Below are 13,317 nucleotides of genomic sequence, written 5' to 3'. Positions count from 1 at the left end.
TCACCTAGAACTTGTCTTGGTTAAAACGAGGTTATTTGGATAATCAATGCCTGCCCCCAAGCCAGACTGTAAGCTCCAAGAGGCCAAGAACCATCACACCCATTTTTGTCTTCCTCACTCCTCAGTACCTGGTATAATGCCCGGCACATATAGATGCTCAATAAACATCTGTCGAATAAGTGAATCAATACACAATCAAATACTCAATATAAATTTGAGTAAGTAAAGAAAGACCATTAAAAAGCACTAATCCTGCTTATGAAAATAATTTGGGAAATCACTTTTTGAAAATGCCATGCTGATGCCAGGGGATGGTGATGCCACCAGTGACCCAATGCCATTGTTTTCCTAGATGCTGCTTACCTCAATTCTCCCTCCAAGAGAGTGATGTTCCCCCGTGTGGAAGTATACTGCAATATAGAACTTGCCCTTGGCAATGAGTGCCCTGAACGCAGTCAGTCAAGCCTCCAAACAGAGCAAGAAGAATCCATACAACCTCACACACAGTGGGCTCCTGAAGGGGAAGGAAAGAGCTGCCACAGTCCACTTGTGTCCTCACCTGTGCAGACACCTGAATCCACACATGAGTGGCCTGTAGAATCACCTGTTTCACCACTTGTATCTTCATTTGAGCAGTCACCTGCATCTCCACTGGCCTCATCACCATCACATTCTCCAGCTGACTTGCCCCCTGTATCACTCCCAGCTGTGTCCTTACCACTCAGCTCGACACCTGCCCTGTCTTATATATCACCACCACAGCAGAGGATACAAACGACTGGATCACCGCCAAGATCCCCACCCTCCCAGTCATCTCTGTCACCCAGGCCATCCCTGGGGTCTTCATCTGTGGGGACATCTCAAACACTGCCCCTGTGTTCTCCTTCAGTGTCACCTGCACAGCCACCTGTGGAGGAACTGGGCCCAGAACAGCCCCAAGGTATGGACCCTTCTGGCTTCTCCCACCTTCCTTATGTCTGGAGCCCCTCAGCAAGTGTGCCATAACATGGGAGCTGATAACCATTGTGTTATTATTTTTTTAATTATGTTCAGTTAGCCAACATACAGTACATCATTAGTTTGTGTGTGTGTGTATTAAGTTAGTCACCATAAAATACATCATTAGTTTTTGATGCAGTGTTCCAAGATTCATTGTTGTACATCATTAGTTTTTGATATAGTGTTCAACAACTCTTTAGTTGCCTATAACCATTGCATTGGGGGGTGCATTGGTAAAGTCAGCAGTTAGCTTTAGCCATTCTACCTGTTTTGAGGATAGGCCACCACAGGGGGCAGTGTTCTTGACCTTTGTTCTTACCTTTTCGTCCAGAGGATAGGCCACCACAGGGGGCAGTGTTCTTGACCTTTGTTCTTACCTTTTCGTCCACTGATTTTCAAAGGTTGGTCTCTGACCAACAGCAAACTCTACACCTGGGGACTTGTTAGGAATGAAAATTCTCAAGCCCTACCACAGACCTACTAACTCAGGGGTGTGGGATCCGGCTATCTATCTTTTTATAAGCCCTCCGGGGGGTTCATTTGAGAACTGTGATTGAGAACTACTGTACCAGAAGGTTTTTGTTATTGTGATAACTGCTCTGCCAGGGCAGAGCTACTCCAAGAGTGCTCCGTGAACCAATGCTGGTCCCCAAAGTATTTGTTACTAATTCACAATGAACTGAGTACAGAGGTTGAAAGTAAACATTTAGAAATGTTTACAGCATGACATCCAAGAGCTTGGTCATTTTCCTACTAATTCCTTGTATTGTATGTCACAAAAGTACTAGTCCATTTGGATTCCAAAAAAAGATTTAAAAAAGCTGGTTCTTTAAGCTGGTATTGTCTACAAATAGTTTGAGAAGCGCTGCTCTAGAGGCTTCAAAGCTAAACAGCTCTCAGCTCCTCACTCTCAGGAAATCTCCCCTGCAACCGAGGGGTTGACAGAGATACCAACCTTAAAACACAGCACAAATGATTAAGTACTACATTACTAGCAAACCCAGAGTGTTGGAAGTACTCATAGAGATTAAGATCACTTCTCTCTGGCGGGTTAAGAAAGGCTTCTTGGAGGTGACAGGTCAGTTGAAATGGGCAAGATTTTGCCACCTTACTCATGTGTCCTCTATTTTTACTATTGACTATAGCTCCCCTTGCCTCTTCAAATCTGAAAGATGCCATGCCTTTGGTTAATGTGAAGGAAGCCACCAGCAAGCCTCACATAATGTAAGTTTCTCCTTAACTAGGGACACATTCTTTCCTTTGGCCGGGGAAGGAGGGCCCAGCTAAGGGAAATTTTCCTTGTTTTTAGCTGCCGTAGCAACATTGGGATCCTTTTCTGGTTTGTGTGATTACAGTCCACCCCTTTACACTTTTCTTGTCTTCACGGGGGAGCAATGAATGGGAAATGAGCTATTTGTGCTCACAGTGTCATTCTCTTCAGCTCCTTCCTGTACTCACTGGGGAATGCCCCTTCTCTGAGTGCAGTGGAGAACATGCACCCCCCACCCCCATGTCTTACTCTTTGGTGGTGTCTCAGTTCAAGGGAGCTAGCAGGCATGCTGCATCCTAGCCTGAGGTAGGCTATTTCCTGGACCATATGACTTGTGGGACTCTGTTAAAGGCCTCCTTTAATCCAAATTATTTTCTATCAGCACAATAAGTAGGCTAATATTCCTATGTTATAGATTGTTCCCAGAAAGTCTTTTTTATAATACTCATCAATTGTCTGGGTTGTGTGATATGTTATCCATTACTTACCTTCACAGTCATTCTGAGAGGGCCTGAAGATTGGTTGTTGTTGTTTTTTTAAGATTTATTTATTTTTATTTTTTTAGATAGTACATGAACACAGGGGTGGGGAAGGATGGGGGGGAGGGGGTTTGTAGGGGCAGAGGGAGAGGGAGAGTGAGTCCTAAGCAGACTCTGCAATGAGTGCAGAGCCCCATGTTGGGCCCAATCTCATGACCCTGAGATCATGACCTGAGCCGAAACCAAGAGTTGGAGGCTCAACTGACTGTGCTGCCCAGGTGCCCCAGGATTGGTATTTTTTAAAGTTCCTTGGGGGTCACATTACCCAGACTCCCTTGCTGGCTTCTTGCCAGTTGGGTTAGCCAATGGAAGACACCAGCAGGAGATCAGAAGGTGGGTCACAGAGTACCTCTCCCCTCCTCAACCTCATCCCTCCTGCCTTGGGGCAGTTCTGGTGGTGGCTGGGGTTCGCCATGGCCACAGCAGCACCTATTGGCAGAGCAGATCCTTTTGATGTTCCAACTCTGTATCGTATCAAATATATCAAAACATACCTGGTTCTCACATTAAGTACAATTTTAATTATATAACTTTTTGAAAGAGTTTTCATGAATTTAAAAATTTTGTGCTTGGGCATATACTATGCATTTTGTTCACAGGGTTTAAACTTTATTGCATTGACTTATAACTTACAAAAGTTCAGTTGAGTTTCAGTTGACTCGTTAGCATGATGTTGCTTAGATAAATGGTCATTGATTATAAAAACAAATGTTTGTTGTGGGAAGTCTGGGGCTCAGCCAGGGTTAAAAGACATAGCACTGGTGTGTCTATCTTGTGAGCTGGAGCAGGGCCCTGATAGTGGAGGACACAGGACAGGTCATTAACAAAACTATTTACTTCATCTGTTGCCCAGGGGGAACCCTGCTGAGGACTCCAATTGGATGAGCAAGATGTTTAAGAAGAACAAACAAAAGACAAGTAGCACCAGAATAAGCTTCCCAAGACATCCACGATCCAAAAAAACAGGCGGCAAAGTGCAGTGAGCATGATTAATGTTTCTCAAGTTCCATGGGGAGTAAAAGCTCTGGGAAGAGTCTGCAGGAAGATTACAAGGGGTAAAGGAAGAGTCAGTAGGAGCAGGTGTTAGGAGCTGGACTTTGGAATCAGACCCACCCAGCATATATTCCCTTCTCTGTCATAATCTTACTCAGTGATCATGCTTAGGACATGTGATCTTTCTAAGCCTCTATTTCCTGATCTGTAAAACAGGGGTAATATTGTGAAGGTTTAATGAGGTCAACATGTAAATTGTTTTGCAGAATGCACGATGTGTAATTAACACTCAATAATTTGGTAGATATTAGTATTATATGCAGAGGTTAACTACGACATCTCAGCTTCTGAATAGACCTCTATTTAAAAACCAAACTAGACAGATGTGTGACCATGTGACCTTCAAGAGATCCAAACTGTTGCCAAGGTACAACTAAAAGTCCTTACCAATGTAAGCTGCTTGTAGCTTTTTGGTTATTTTACATTGTTATTGATTGCATCAGTTTTAACTTTTATTGAGCACCTAATGAGTACCAACCACTCTTCTGGGCTCTAGAGAAAGCAAATTGAACTCAATCCTCAAATTTTTTTTTTAAGATGTTATTTATTTATTTGAGACAGAGTGGGAGAGATCACAGAGGGAGGGGGAGAAGCAGATTCCTTGCTGAGCAGAGAGCCTGATGCAGGGCTTGATCCTAGGACGCTGAGATTATGACCTGAGCTGAAGGCAGATGCTTATCCTACTGAGCCACCCAGGCACCCCTCGATCCCCAACTTTTAAGAGTTTACCCCAAAATTGAACTTTAGACCAAAGACAAGAACCAAGTCTTAATTTTTTACTGAACTACTTTTTTAGAGGGACATGCATACATACATACACACTTACAGATGAAAAATGCCAGCTTCAAACACAAACCAAGCCAGGAGTCATCAATAAGATTTTACTGGATAATCAAAATGTTCTCTGACTGGAACAGACCCACACAGCTATCTACTTTGCTTCAAGCCTCCATTGGTCAGAAAAAATCCCCAAATCATTCTGAGAGACATCCTTTCGTGTGTTCCTATCCCAGGTGGGCAGAGAGATGTATCAGACAGATGAGGGTCAGAGTCTTACCCCAGCAGCCACAGGCCCACTTTGAGGTCTGGGCAAGTAGGTACTTGGTGGGTTGGGGGAAGCAGTATGGTGGGAAGGAGATTCTCAGAGCTGCTGTAGGAAGTGGGGCAGATAAATGTGTCAATTTTTGGATTAAATGATGGGGAGGGAAGTTGCCATTCCTGTAATCCAGCAGTTGGCAGTCCCCTTGGGGGTCATGGAATTAGTGAATCCTGGGATTAGTTCTGCGCCATTCCTTGGTCTCCAGCCCCAAGACTTCTTTGACTTTTGAGTGTCCGTATCTCTGTCTCTAGGAGCTCAAGGTCAAGTTTGGTCAGGAGAACACAGGCAGGTCTGCGGTGGGGGTGAGGAAACTTCCTTGGGGCTGAGAGTGCCATCTGGAAGCCAGGCCCAGGCTCGAGTCCCTTCATTCCACGGCCAGGCCTCCACCTGTGCATCGGAGTGGTGGAACTGCAATTCAGCCAAAGCTACCTTGGTCGATAAACTTCTAGGAATCAAGGTACTTTATACAGAAGCAGGCTGTGATAAAAACAAACAAAACAACATTCACAGCTGTGGGAAACCCTGTTGTCAGTAGGTCACACATGCCATCTGTGGTGTTCCTTTATAGAACAGATTATGAAACTGCCTGGAAGCAGTTTACCAGTTAATGTTCTTAAGCAATTCCATGCAAATTCACTGCTCTGAGTTTCAAACACCAGGGTAGGGGGTAGAAAAGAGAAGCTCAGAAAGGTTAGGTATAGAGAAGGAGAGATCCAGAAAGAGAGAAAATATGCTCATTTCCTAACAGAGTACAATCACAAGAGACACTGTCACATCCATGGGCTAGTCCTGTGCAACTCCTGGCCCCCAGCTGATAGTCCTCCCAATAAAGAGGAAAGAAGCAAGAATAAAAGCTATAGGGGAGGGGCACCTGGGTGGCTCAGTGGGTCAAGCCTCCATCTTTGGCTCAGGTCATGATTCCAGGGTCCTGGGATGGAGCCCTGCATCGGGCTCTCTGCTCGGCGGGGAGCCTGCTTCCTCCTCTCTCTCTGCCTGCCTCTCTGCCTACTTGTGATCTCTCTCTGTCAAATAAATAAATAAAATCTTAAAAAAAAAACAACTATAGGGTAGAAGTTCCATACATTAATATCTCTCACTGTCCTTCTCTTTCTCTCTCCTTGTGTGTTTCTTAAAGATTTTATGTTTTTATTTATTTATGCATCCATTCATTCATTTGCGAGAGAGAGAGAGAGAGAGAGAGAGAGAACCATTGAAGTGGAGGGGCAGAGGGAGAAGGAGAGACTCTCAAGTAGACCCCATGCCGAGCACGGAGCCTCACGCTGAGATCGATGCAGGGTTCTTTCTCACTACCCTGAGATCACAACCTGAGCCAAAATCAAGAGTTGGACATTTAACCGACTGAACCACCCAGGAGCCCCTCCCTCTGTAATTTTAAATCAGATGTTCAAAATCATACTCTGATCCTGGTTGAATTGGTTAGTAATTTCTGTTTGATAATGCTACATAACAAACATCCCCCACATCTCAGTGGATTCCAGAACACATGTTTCTTTTACTCTTTCAGAGTTCTGTGGGTTGTCTGGGATAGCTCTGCTTAGGCTACAGGTTGGGATTGAGTCTGCTCCCTGTCCCTTTTATTCCAGGACCAACAGATATGCCAAATACGCTCTGCCCCTGGACCGTGGCTAGATATGTGTGTCAGCCTGACTTTCCTCTGCTAGCCTTGGCTCTCCTCCCATAAGAATTCTGCGGTCATCTGATTCGGGTTGTGTAACTGGCCTGTAAATGGCAAAACAGATTGAGAAATTCAGCGACTGCCTACAGGCTCCAAATGGAAAAGGGGGAGGTCCCTCTTGCTAATTACTACTCAAATCCTCTCAACAGCTGCCAAGTCTGTCAGACTCCTCTGATTTCTACCATTTCTATAGCTAGAGAGCTCCTCCTTTGAGTTACTGTGGAATTTCCCCCTATTCAAATGGGAATGTAATGATAATAGCTAAAACTTACTGAGTAGTTGTTATGATCCAGGCATTATGGCACAGAGAGGGTGAGCAACATGCCCAAAGTCACACAGTAGGAAGATGGCAGAGCCAGGATCTAAATCCAAGTTGTCTGTCACCAGCGTCTTGGTGTCGAGCACTAAGGGATACAGCCTCCCAGGGTAAAAGGAGCCCTGGAGTGAATCAGATGTCACAGGCTCTAGTCTACTTTGTCTGGGCAGGGAGAGGCCTAGGGGTGCACTTAGAGGTGCATGGGCAGACATGGCAGGGATAGGGCAGGCTGGCTTGTGGACCATGCCAACAAAGCTGGACTTTTTGGTGCTGGGGAATCTTACAGGGTTTAAACAGAATGACACAGTCAGAGTTGAAAACTGTCCAAGAATGGACAGGTCCTCAGGCCAGCATTTCTCTGAGGTGCACTCTGCAGGAGTCTTCCTGCAATTTCCTTGAGAGGGCCAGTGACTGGCCAGGGTCACACAGCAGGTGGAAGAGGCCTTGAAACATGAGGCTTCCCACTGTTCCTTTTTGTCTCATTTCTCCTCACATGCGCTTTCTTGGCATCTTACATCCAGGTCTGCTCCCTGCCCACTCGACTTCTCTCTTCTCTCCACTTCTGAGACAGTTTGGGTCACCTACAAGCCTCACCCCAGCCGGATCCAGGAATACAGCGACCCTGAGGTGTGGAACTGCCCAGGATGACCCTGGAAGCCAGACACTACCTGCTCTGTGCCCAGATGTTACAGTGACCTCTGAGCTTCACCCACCCAGTTTCCTTTCTGACCCCACCCACCTCTTCCTGGTCATAGTGAAGGCCAACACGAGCCCATATATTGCTTTGCGCACTAAGAAAACAGTACCCTTTCCTGGAGAACTTGATTGCCAGCTCCTGGAAGATTGTGATAACATACTGATTTTGTTCAAACAGTTGACTGCCACCTGCTAGACATCTGTATGAATGGTTTACAAAGCCACCAAACTGTACAAATAACCTGTGGCATAAATATGTCTGTGAGATGCCTCCCCTCTGTATTGGCAGGATCTCCTTGTGCAGTCTGCAGTTTACACAACCACACTCAGCCTTCAAGAGGTCACTCTACTTCCTTCCTCTTCCTGAAAAACCAAATATTAATCAGACTTTTGTAAATTGAATAACATTTCAAACACTCTTTTTTCAACTCCTGCTCTGCAGATGGAATTCTCCATTTGCAAAAACAAACAAGCAAACAAACAAAAAACCCCTTGTATAATAAAGTGGGATTTGCTAACTGATTTTTTGATATAAATTGAGATTTCCAACTTCCATGCATCCAATTGGCTAGAATGGGGCCTGGCTCCTTGCTTGGGGCTGCCCGACCTGCAGGAAGCTGTGAGGGATGTTCTCAGTGGAAATAAGGGGAGGAAAGTCCTCAATGAGGGACTTAGAAATGATGACTCTCTGTCCTTTTTCTAGGAAGCTGTGAACCAAGAGAGAACTTGAGCTGGAATGGGAGAGAACGTGATGACCCCAAAGTAGAGCCTTCTCCCCAAGGCTCTCAGACGCAGACCTTTTGGGGACCAGGTGTTGCCCACTATCAAGCCTGTTGGTGTGGAGGTCCTGCTTCCCTTGGGCAAGCACCTCTTTGCCTAGACATCCTCTCAGCTTCTCAGCGGTCCTCCAGCCCTTCCACTCCTCTGCTCTGGACAGACAGACGGGCTCTGAAGAGCCCATAGTACTTCCTCCTCCCGGCTGGCTGAGCTCTGGGCCTTCCTCCCAGCCCCAGCCTGAGTCTGCTTCTTTGAGAGGGACTGCATCCATCCTGGCGTCCCAGAATCTAGTCTCCAGGTTGAACACTTGGGGGGGGTGTGTGTGTGATGCACTTTCCTCTCTCGTGTGGTGTCAAAAGACCAAGTTCTTTTGTTTTGTTTTGTTTTGTTTTGAACTCTCAACTCTCCTAGTGGAACGAAGGCTTGATCTGCAACCACTGGACTCTTGGCTGCTCAGCGGAATCCCTTGCAGAGCCCATCAGGCATGAGGTCCTTCACAGCTCCCCAGGGCTTGCAGTTGCTGCCATGTTGAGCGGGCTGCCCTGTGCTCCTGTGAGTCCCACTGTGGTTGTGGAGGAAACAGGAGGCCAGATGTCCCTTCCCTCCCCATCTCCCAGTAGGAGGGCGGCATGAGGGCCGAATCGTTCTGCTGTTCATGCCTCAGTGAAAACATTCCGTGAGAAAGACACCTTCTGCCTCAATTTTTCCAGTCCACCCAGAAAAAAAAAAATGAGCCCCACTGCTTGCTGGAGTATGGATAACTTCCAGCCCCAGTCAGGCCCAGCAAGGAAGCCTGGGCTTCCCACAGACCTCAGATGTATTTGCTTAGCAAATCCTGGCATGCAAGACCCAGAGGACTTGGGTGTAAGAGAGGCCTGAGCTGGGTTGGGGCCTCTGGGAGATGCATGCAAATGTTAGCCAGGCAGTGTGGGAGGCTGTGCCAAGGGGACCTGGTGGAGCCTACATTTAAGGGGATCATGTCAGGGAGCAGGAGTCCACACAGGCACCCTTCAGAAGGTTCTGCCAGGAAGAACCTAACTGATGTGGAAAACAAAGACAAGAGAAAAAATTAAATTTCCTTATTGCCGACAGCCCACTGACGAGTCCTTGAAACGGGCAGAATGACCTCCCTCTGGGAGCTTAGCTGCCTCAATATTGACACTTCCCTAAGGGCAAAGGACAATCTTACCCCAACCCCCAGGATCCTGTCAGTCTGCTTTACCATCTAAAAATCCTGTGGAAACTTCCTTTATCTCCTTGGCAATCATCCTCCAAAATATGGCCCACTGACCTACATGTGAAGGGGCTCATGACAGAGTTTCTCCTAAACAGTAATAAATGACATTTTCCTAACCATACCCAGCCCCCTCTAGCCCCCTCAGTATCCTGGAAACCTTGTTTCCAAAATACTCTGGAGGCCTGCACTGTCCCTAAAACCCTCCCAACTCGAAAGTATATCCTCAGTCACCCTTCACAACCCCAGGACAGCCTTTTCTGCTCATAGGTCCTGTCCCCGTGCTTTAATAAAACCACCGTTTTTGCACCGAAGACGCCTCAAGAATTCTTTCTTGGCCGTCAGCTCCAAACCCCAACATTTCCTACATCACTAACTAACTGTACCTTAGAGAGGCTGAAAAGAATCAAATCTCGGGTGTTCCTACACCCTCTGCCTTCTCTGACACTCTGATTCTGTGGCCCAGACCAGTCAGAGGGATCATCCTGGGGGCCACGTGGGTGGGGAGAGACCGGTCCCACCCAGAGGGGTCCTCCTGGCTGTGGTCTCCTGGCTTTCCTCCCAGGAGTGGTCTCGTGGTTTGCCTTTGCCGGCGGCTGCAGGCCCTAAGGCCTTGAGCCCTGTGAACGGGATGGGGGAGGCATCTGGAATGCTTATTCCCTGGTGCTCAAGGGGGAATGGAACATGACAGTCATTGTCATTCTAACTTAAAGCCTGTGTTTAGAGCCCAGATGTTGGTATGTTACAGTTATAGGTATTGATAAATCCCCCTGTATATTTTCCTTCCTTTTGCTTATTTCCCTTTTCCCCATGACAAGGTAATTAAGAGAACTCTTCTTGCATTAGTTCCAGGGTTGCTAGATAAAATATAGGACACTGCGTTAAATGTGAATTTCAGATAAACAATGACTCATTATTTAGTATAAGGATGGCCCCAGTATTGCTATTATTTGTTGTGTCTCTGAAATTCACATTTAACTAGGCCACCCATATTTTTATTTGCTAAATTTGGCAACTCTAATTAGCTCCTCTCTCCTTATAATGGCTTTTTTTTTTTTAAGCCAATACTAGTGGATTGTTTTGTTTTTGTTTTTGTTTTTGGTTTAATGTGCCAGTCACTGTACTCTGAACTTGGAGGTCTCACTGGTGCGGAGGCCAAGGGCAGAACATTCTCTGATCTTCCAAACAAGCATATCCAAACGACCTCTACCTCATAGGCCTCTGTGTAACTTAGCTCACATCCCAAACTAACCAGGTCTTGGCAGACCCCATTATCTCTTACTCACTTAGCCTCCTGACTTCTCAGGGTCAGAAATCAGGTTAATTATGTCCTGATGGCACTTACCCACCTTTTCAAAGCCTTTCAAAGGAGCAGGGACTCCCACGTACGTACCTCAGTGCTCTTGAGAACCTCTGTGATGTGAGTCGAGGGACCCCTGCCCACCTTTGCACAATGATGTCCCCACCACCAAAATCCTGTAATGAGTGAGGTCCATGAACTCCCCGAGGGTGGGGATGGTGCCTTTTACACGTATATATTGCACAGAGCTAGATCAGACCGGGCACATAGTAAATGTTCAATAAATATTGGTTGCGTGAATGAACTAATGGATTAGATAGTTCGGGAAGGCACTAAACGGGTTCTGGGAGCTGGAATCTGGCCTGGTTCTGTCTATAGGTGGCCACGTGACCTTGAACGGGGCACTTGCTCTTTCTGGTCTGTGAAGTGAGGTGCTGCCCTCTTCTGCCCTCCTCAGAGCATTACAGTGAGCCTTCAAGGTTTGGGAGCGGAGAGGTGGTTGGGAAAGAAGCCCATCTATGTACCACCTTCCCCAGGAAGCCTCTGGAAGAACTCACGTGTTACCTGAGAGTCAGGGGAGGAGGTCTTTAAAGCCTTTTAGCAGAGACCACATTCTCTGGACCAAAATCTAGACACAGTATTCTGTCCATTTTTACCCCAGTTCCAAGTGACAGTTTGGGCACCAAAATTAGACACTTCATAAAACAGACGATGTAGAATCAAGACTGACCCAGATGTTTCTGGACATACAATTAACTGTCATCTTAACAGTCACAGAGTGGTAGAACATCAGGTGCAGAGGCAAGTATCGTGTCCCTGAGGGCCTCATTCTGTGGGAAGTCGGGCGAAAACCCAGGTCTCCAATGCTCAGGGCACTCCATTACTGGCCCAACAAGTTGGCACCCCAAGGAGCAGACACTTGGGGAGCAACCAGAAAGGGCCTCCAGGTGGGGACAGGGAGGCTGACCCTCACTGTCTCGCAGGCCCCAGACTGGCCCAGATGTGGCAGGTGGACTCCCATCTCGACAGCATTGTGAATAATTCAGATGAGACTTTGGCGCAAGTCAATTTTTTTATTTGCTTAAATAACAGTACAAAAATGAGACTCAGATGCCAGCATCGGGAACTCATACCAAATACTTATACAACTTAAAGAACATCATCCCAAATAAGAAACTATGTACAGAAGGTTCCTGACCCTCATTTCAAAACTGATTCTGATCCTTCGCATTTTGGGGCAGTGTTCCTGAACACTAAAATAAATCCATAAATAGATCACCTCTCCCCCCATGTCTTAGAATCAGCAATAAAACCAAATGACTTGCAGAATATGCTTTGTTGAACTTCCTAAAACTTTGCATCAGGTTTGAGGCCAGTCCAATCTAAGTGTCCAAAGCCTCTCTCTCTGCCCTTGGTTTCACCCCCCTGTCCTACACCACAGTGATCACCACATTCAACATAGCAATATAGTGTCCAATCAGGGTAATAAGAGAGAGTCCAGATTTTAATACTCTCTCCCCTATGGCCATGTGTTCCAGGCAATGTCCAATGGCTATGTTTATAACCTGTTGGGCAGGCATGTAGATAATGGACATCTGGCAAATTGCCCATCTGAGCCAAGCTGTTCAAACTGTTCAGCTCTGTAGAAGGCAGAGCCTCTAATAGCCCACACATAGCCTTTGTACAAAAACAAAAAGAAGTCCTTTCTCAAGACACTTTACTGCCATCAAGTAGAAAACTGCTATCATAAATCCACAAATCTACAAAGTCTAGGACGTGAATAGCATGGCTTGGGGTATGGTGTCCTCAGGCAGTGCACACCCATGCAACCATCCATGGCAATCCAGCTTAAAGCCTTTCCCCATTTCCTGAAAACTACCCAGATTTTAGCTATAATCAGAATAACAACATACATGGACAAGGCACCGTGTAATTTTCAGAAATCTTCGCATTTGTTTTCTCACTGACTCTGGGCAAAACCCCATGAGATGGGAGAGGTGCAAGGCATCAGCGTCCCTTCTCTGGACATAGGATTATAGGACACAGGGTTGGAAGGATTCTGAGAGATCAGAGATCCCCAGTCCATAGGTCTTCTTTCTGAGGCCTGCAGACCTCCTGAGAGGTGTCTGTAAATCCATACGGACATTAAGCACTGTTGATCAACTGAATAAATTACTTGTTGCACGTGAATGTACATCTGGTTAAATGAATGTGGGTATTCTGGTGAGAGATTAGACAAAAATTTATTTTAAAAAACTATGACTTGGGATGCCTGGGTGGCTCAGTTGGTTAAGCATCTGCCTTTGGCTCAGCTCATAATCTAGGGTCCTGGGATCAA

At 46.3% G+C, this 13,317-nt stretch overlaps 1 protein-coding gene across 3 annotated transcripts in view; it reads left to right on the top strand.

The window, feature by feature from the left end:
- PNPLA1 (patatin like domain 1, omega-hydroxyceramide transacylase) overlaps positions 1 to 9,991 on the top strand; it is a 44,338-nt gene extending 34,347 nt beyond the window's left edge. Inside the window, exons 6-10 of one of the 3 annotated variants that reach the window (XM_080806530.1) lie at positions 353 to 940; positions 2,145 to 2,223; positions 3,662 to 3,787; positions 7,494 to 7,599; positions 8,372 to 9,991. In XM_080806530.1, the coding sequence (XP_080662656.1) occupies positions 353 to 940; positions 2,145 to 2,223; positions 3,662 to 3,787; positions 7,494 to 7,599; positions 8,372 to 8,398 (926 nt within the window). In that variant the 3' untranslated portion in view covers positions 8,399 to 9,991. The remainder of the gene's footprint in view (positions 1 to 352; positions 941 to 2,144; positions 2,224 to 3,661; positions 3,788 to 7,493; positions 7,600 to 8,371) is intronic. The other 2 variants (XM_080806531.1, XM_080806532.1) reach the window with 2 other exon arrangements.
- The last annotated feature ends 3,326 nt before the right edge of the window (positions 9,992 to 13,317 follow it).

Source organism: Martes martes (assembly GCF_963455335.1).
Source record: "Martes martes genome assembly, chromosome: 6".
NCBI lineage: Eukaryota > Metazoa > Chordata > Mammalia > Carnivora > Mustelidae > Martes > Martes martes.
Note: the sequence above shows the minus strand (reverse complement) of the source record. Positions and strands in the feature narration are given on the sequence as shown.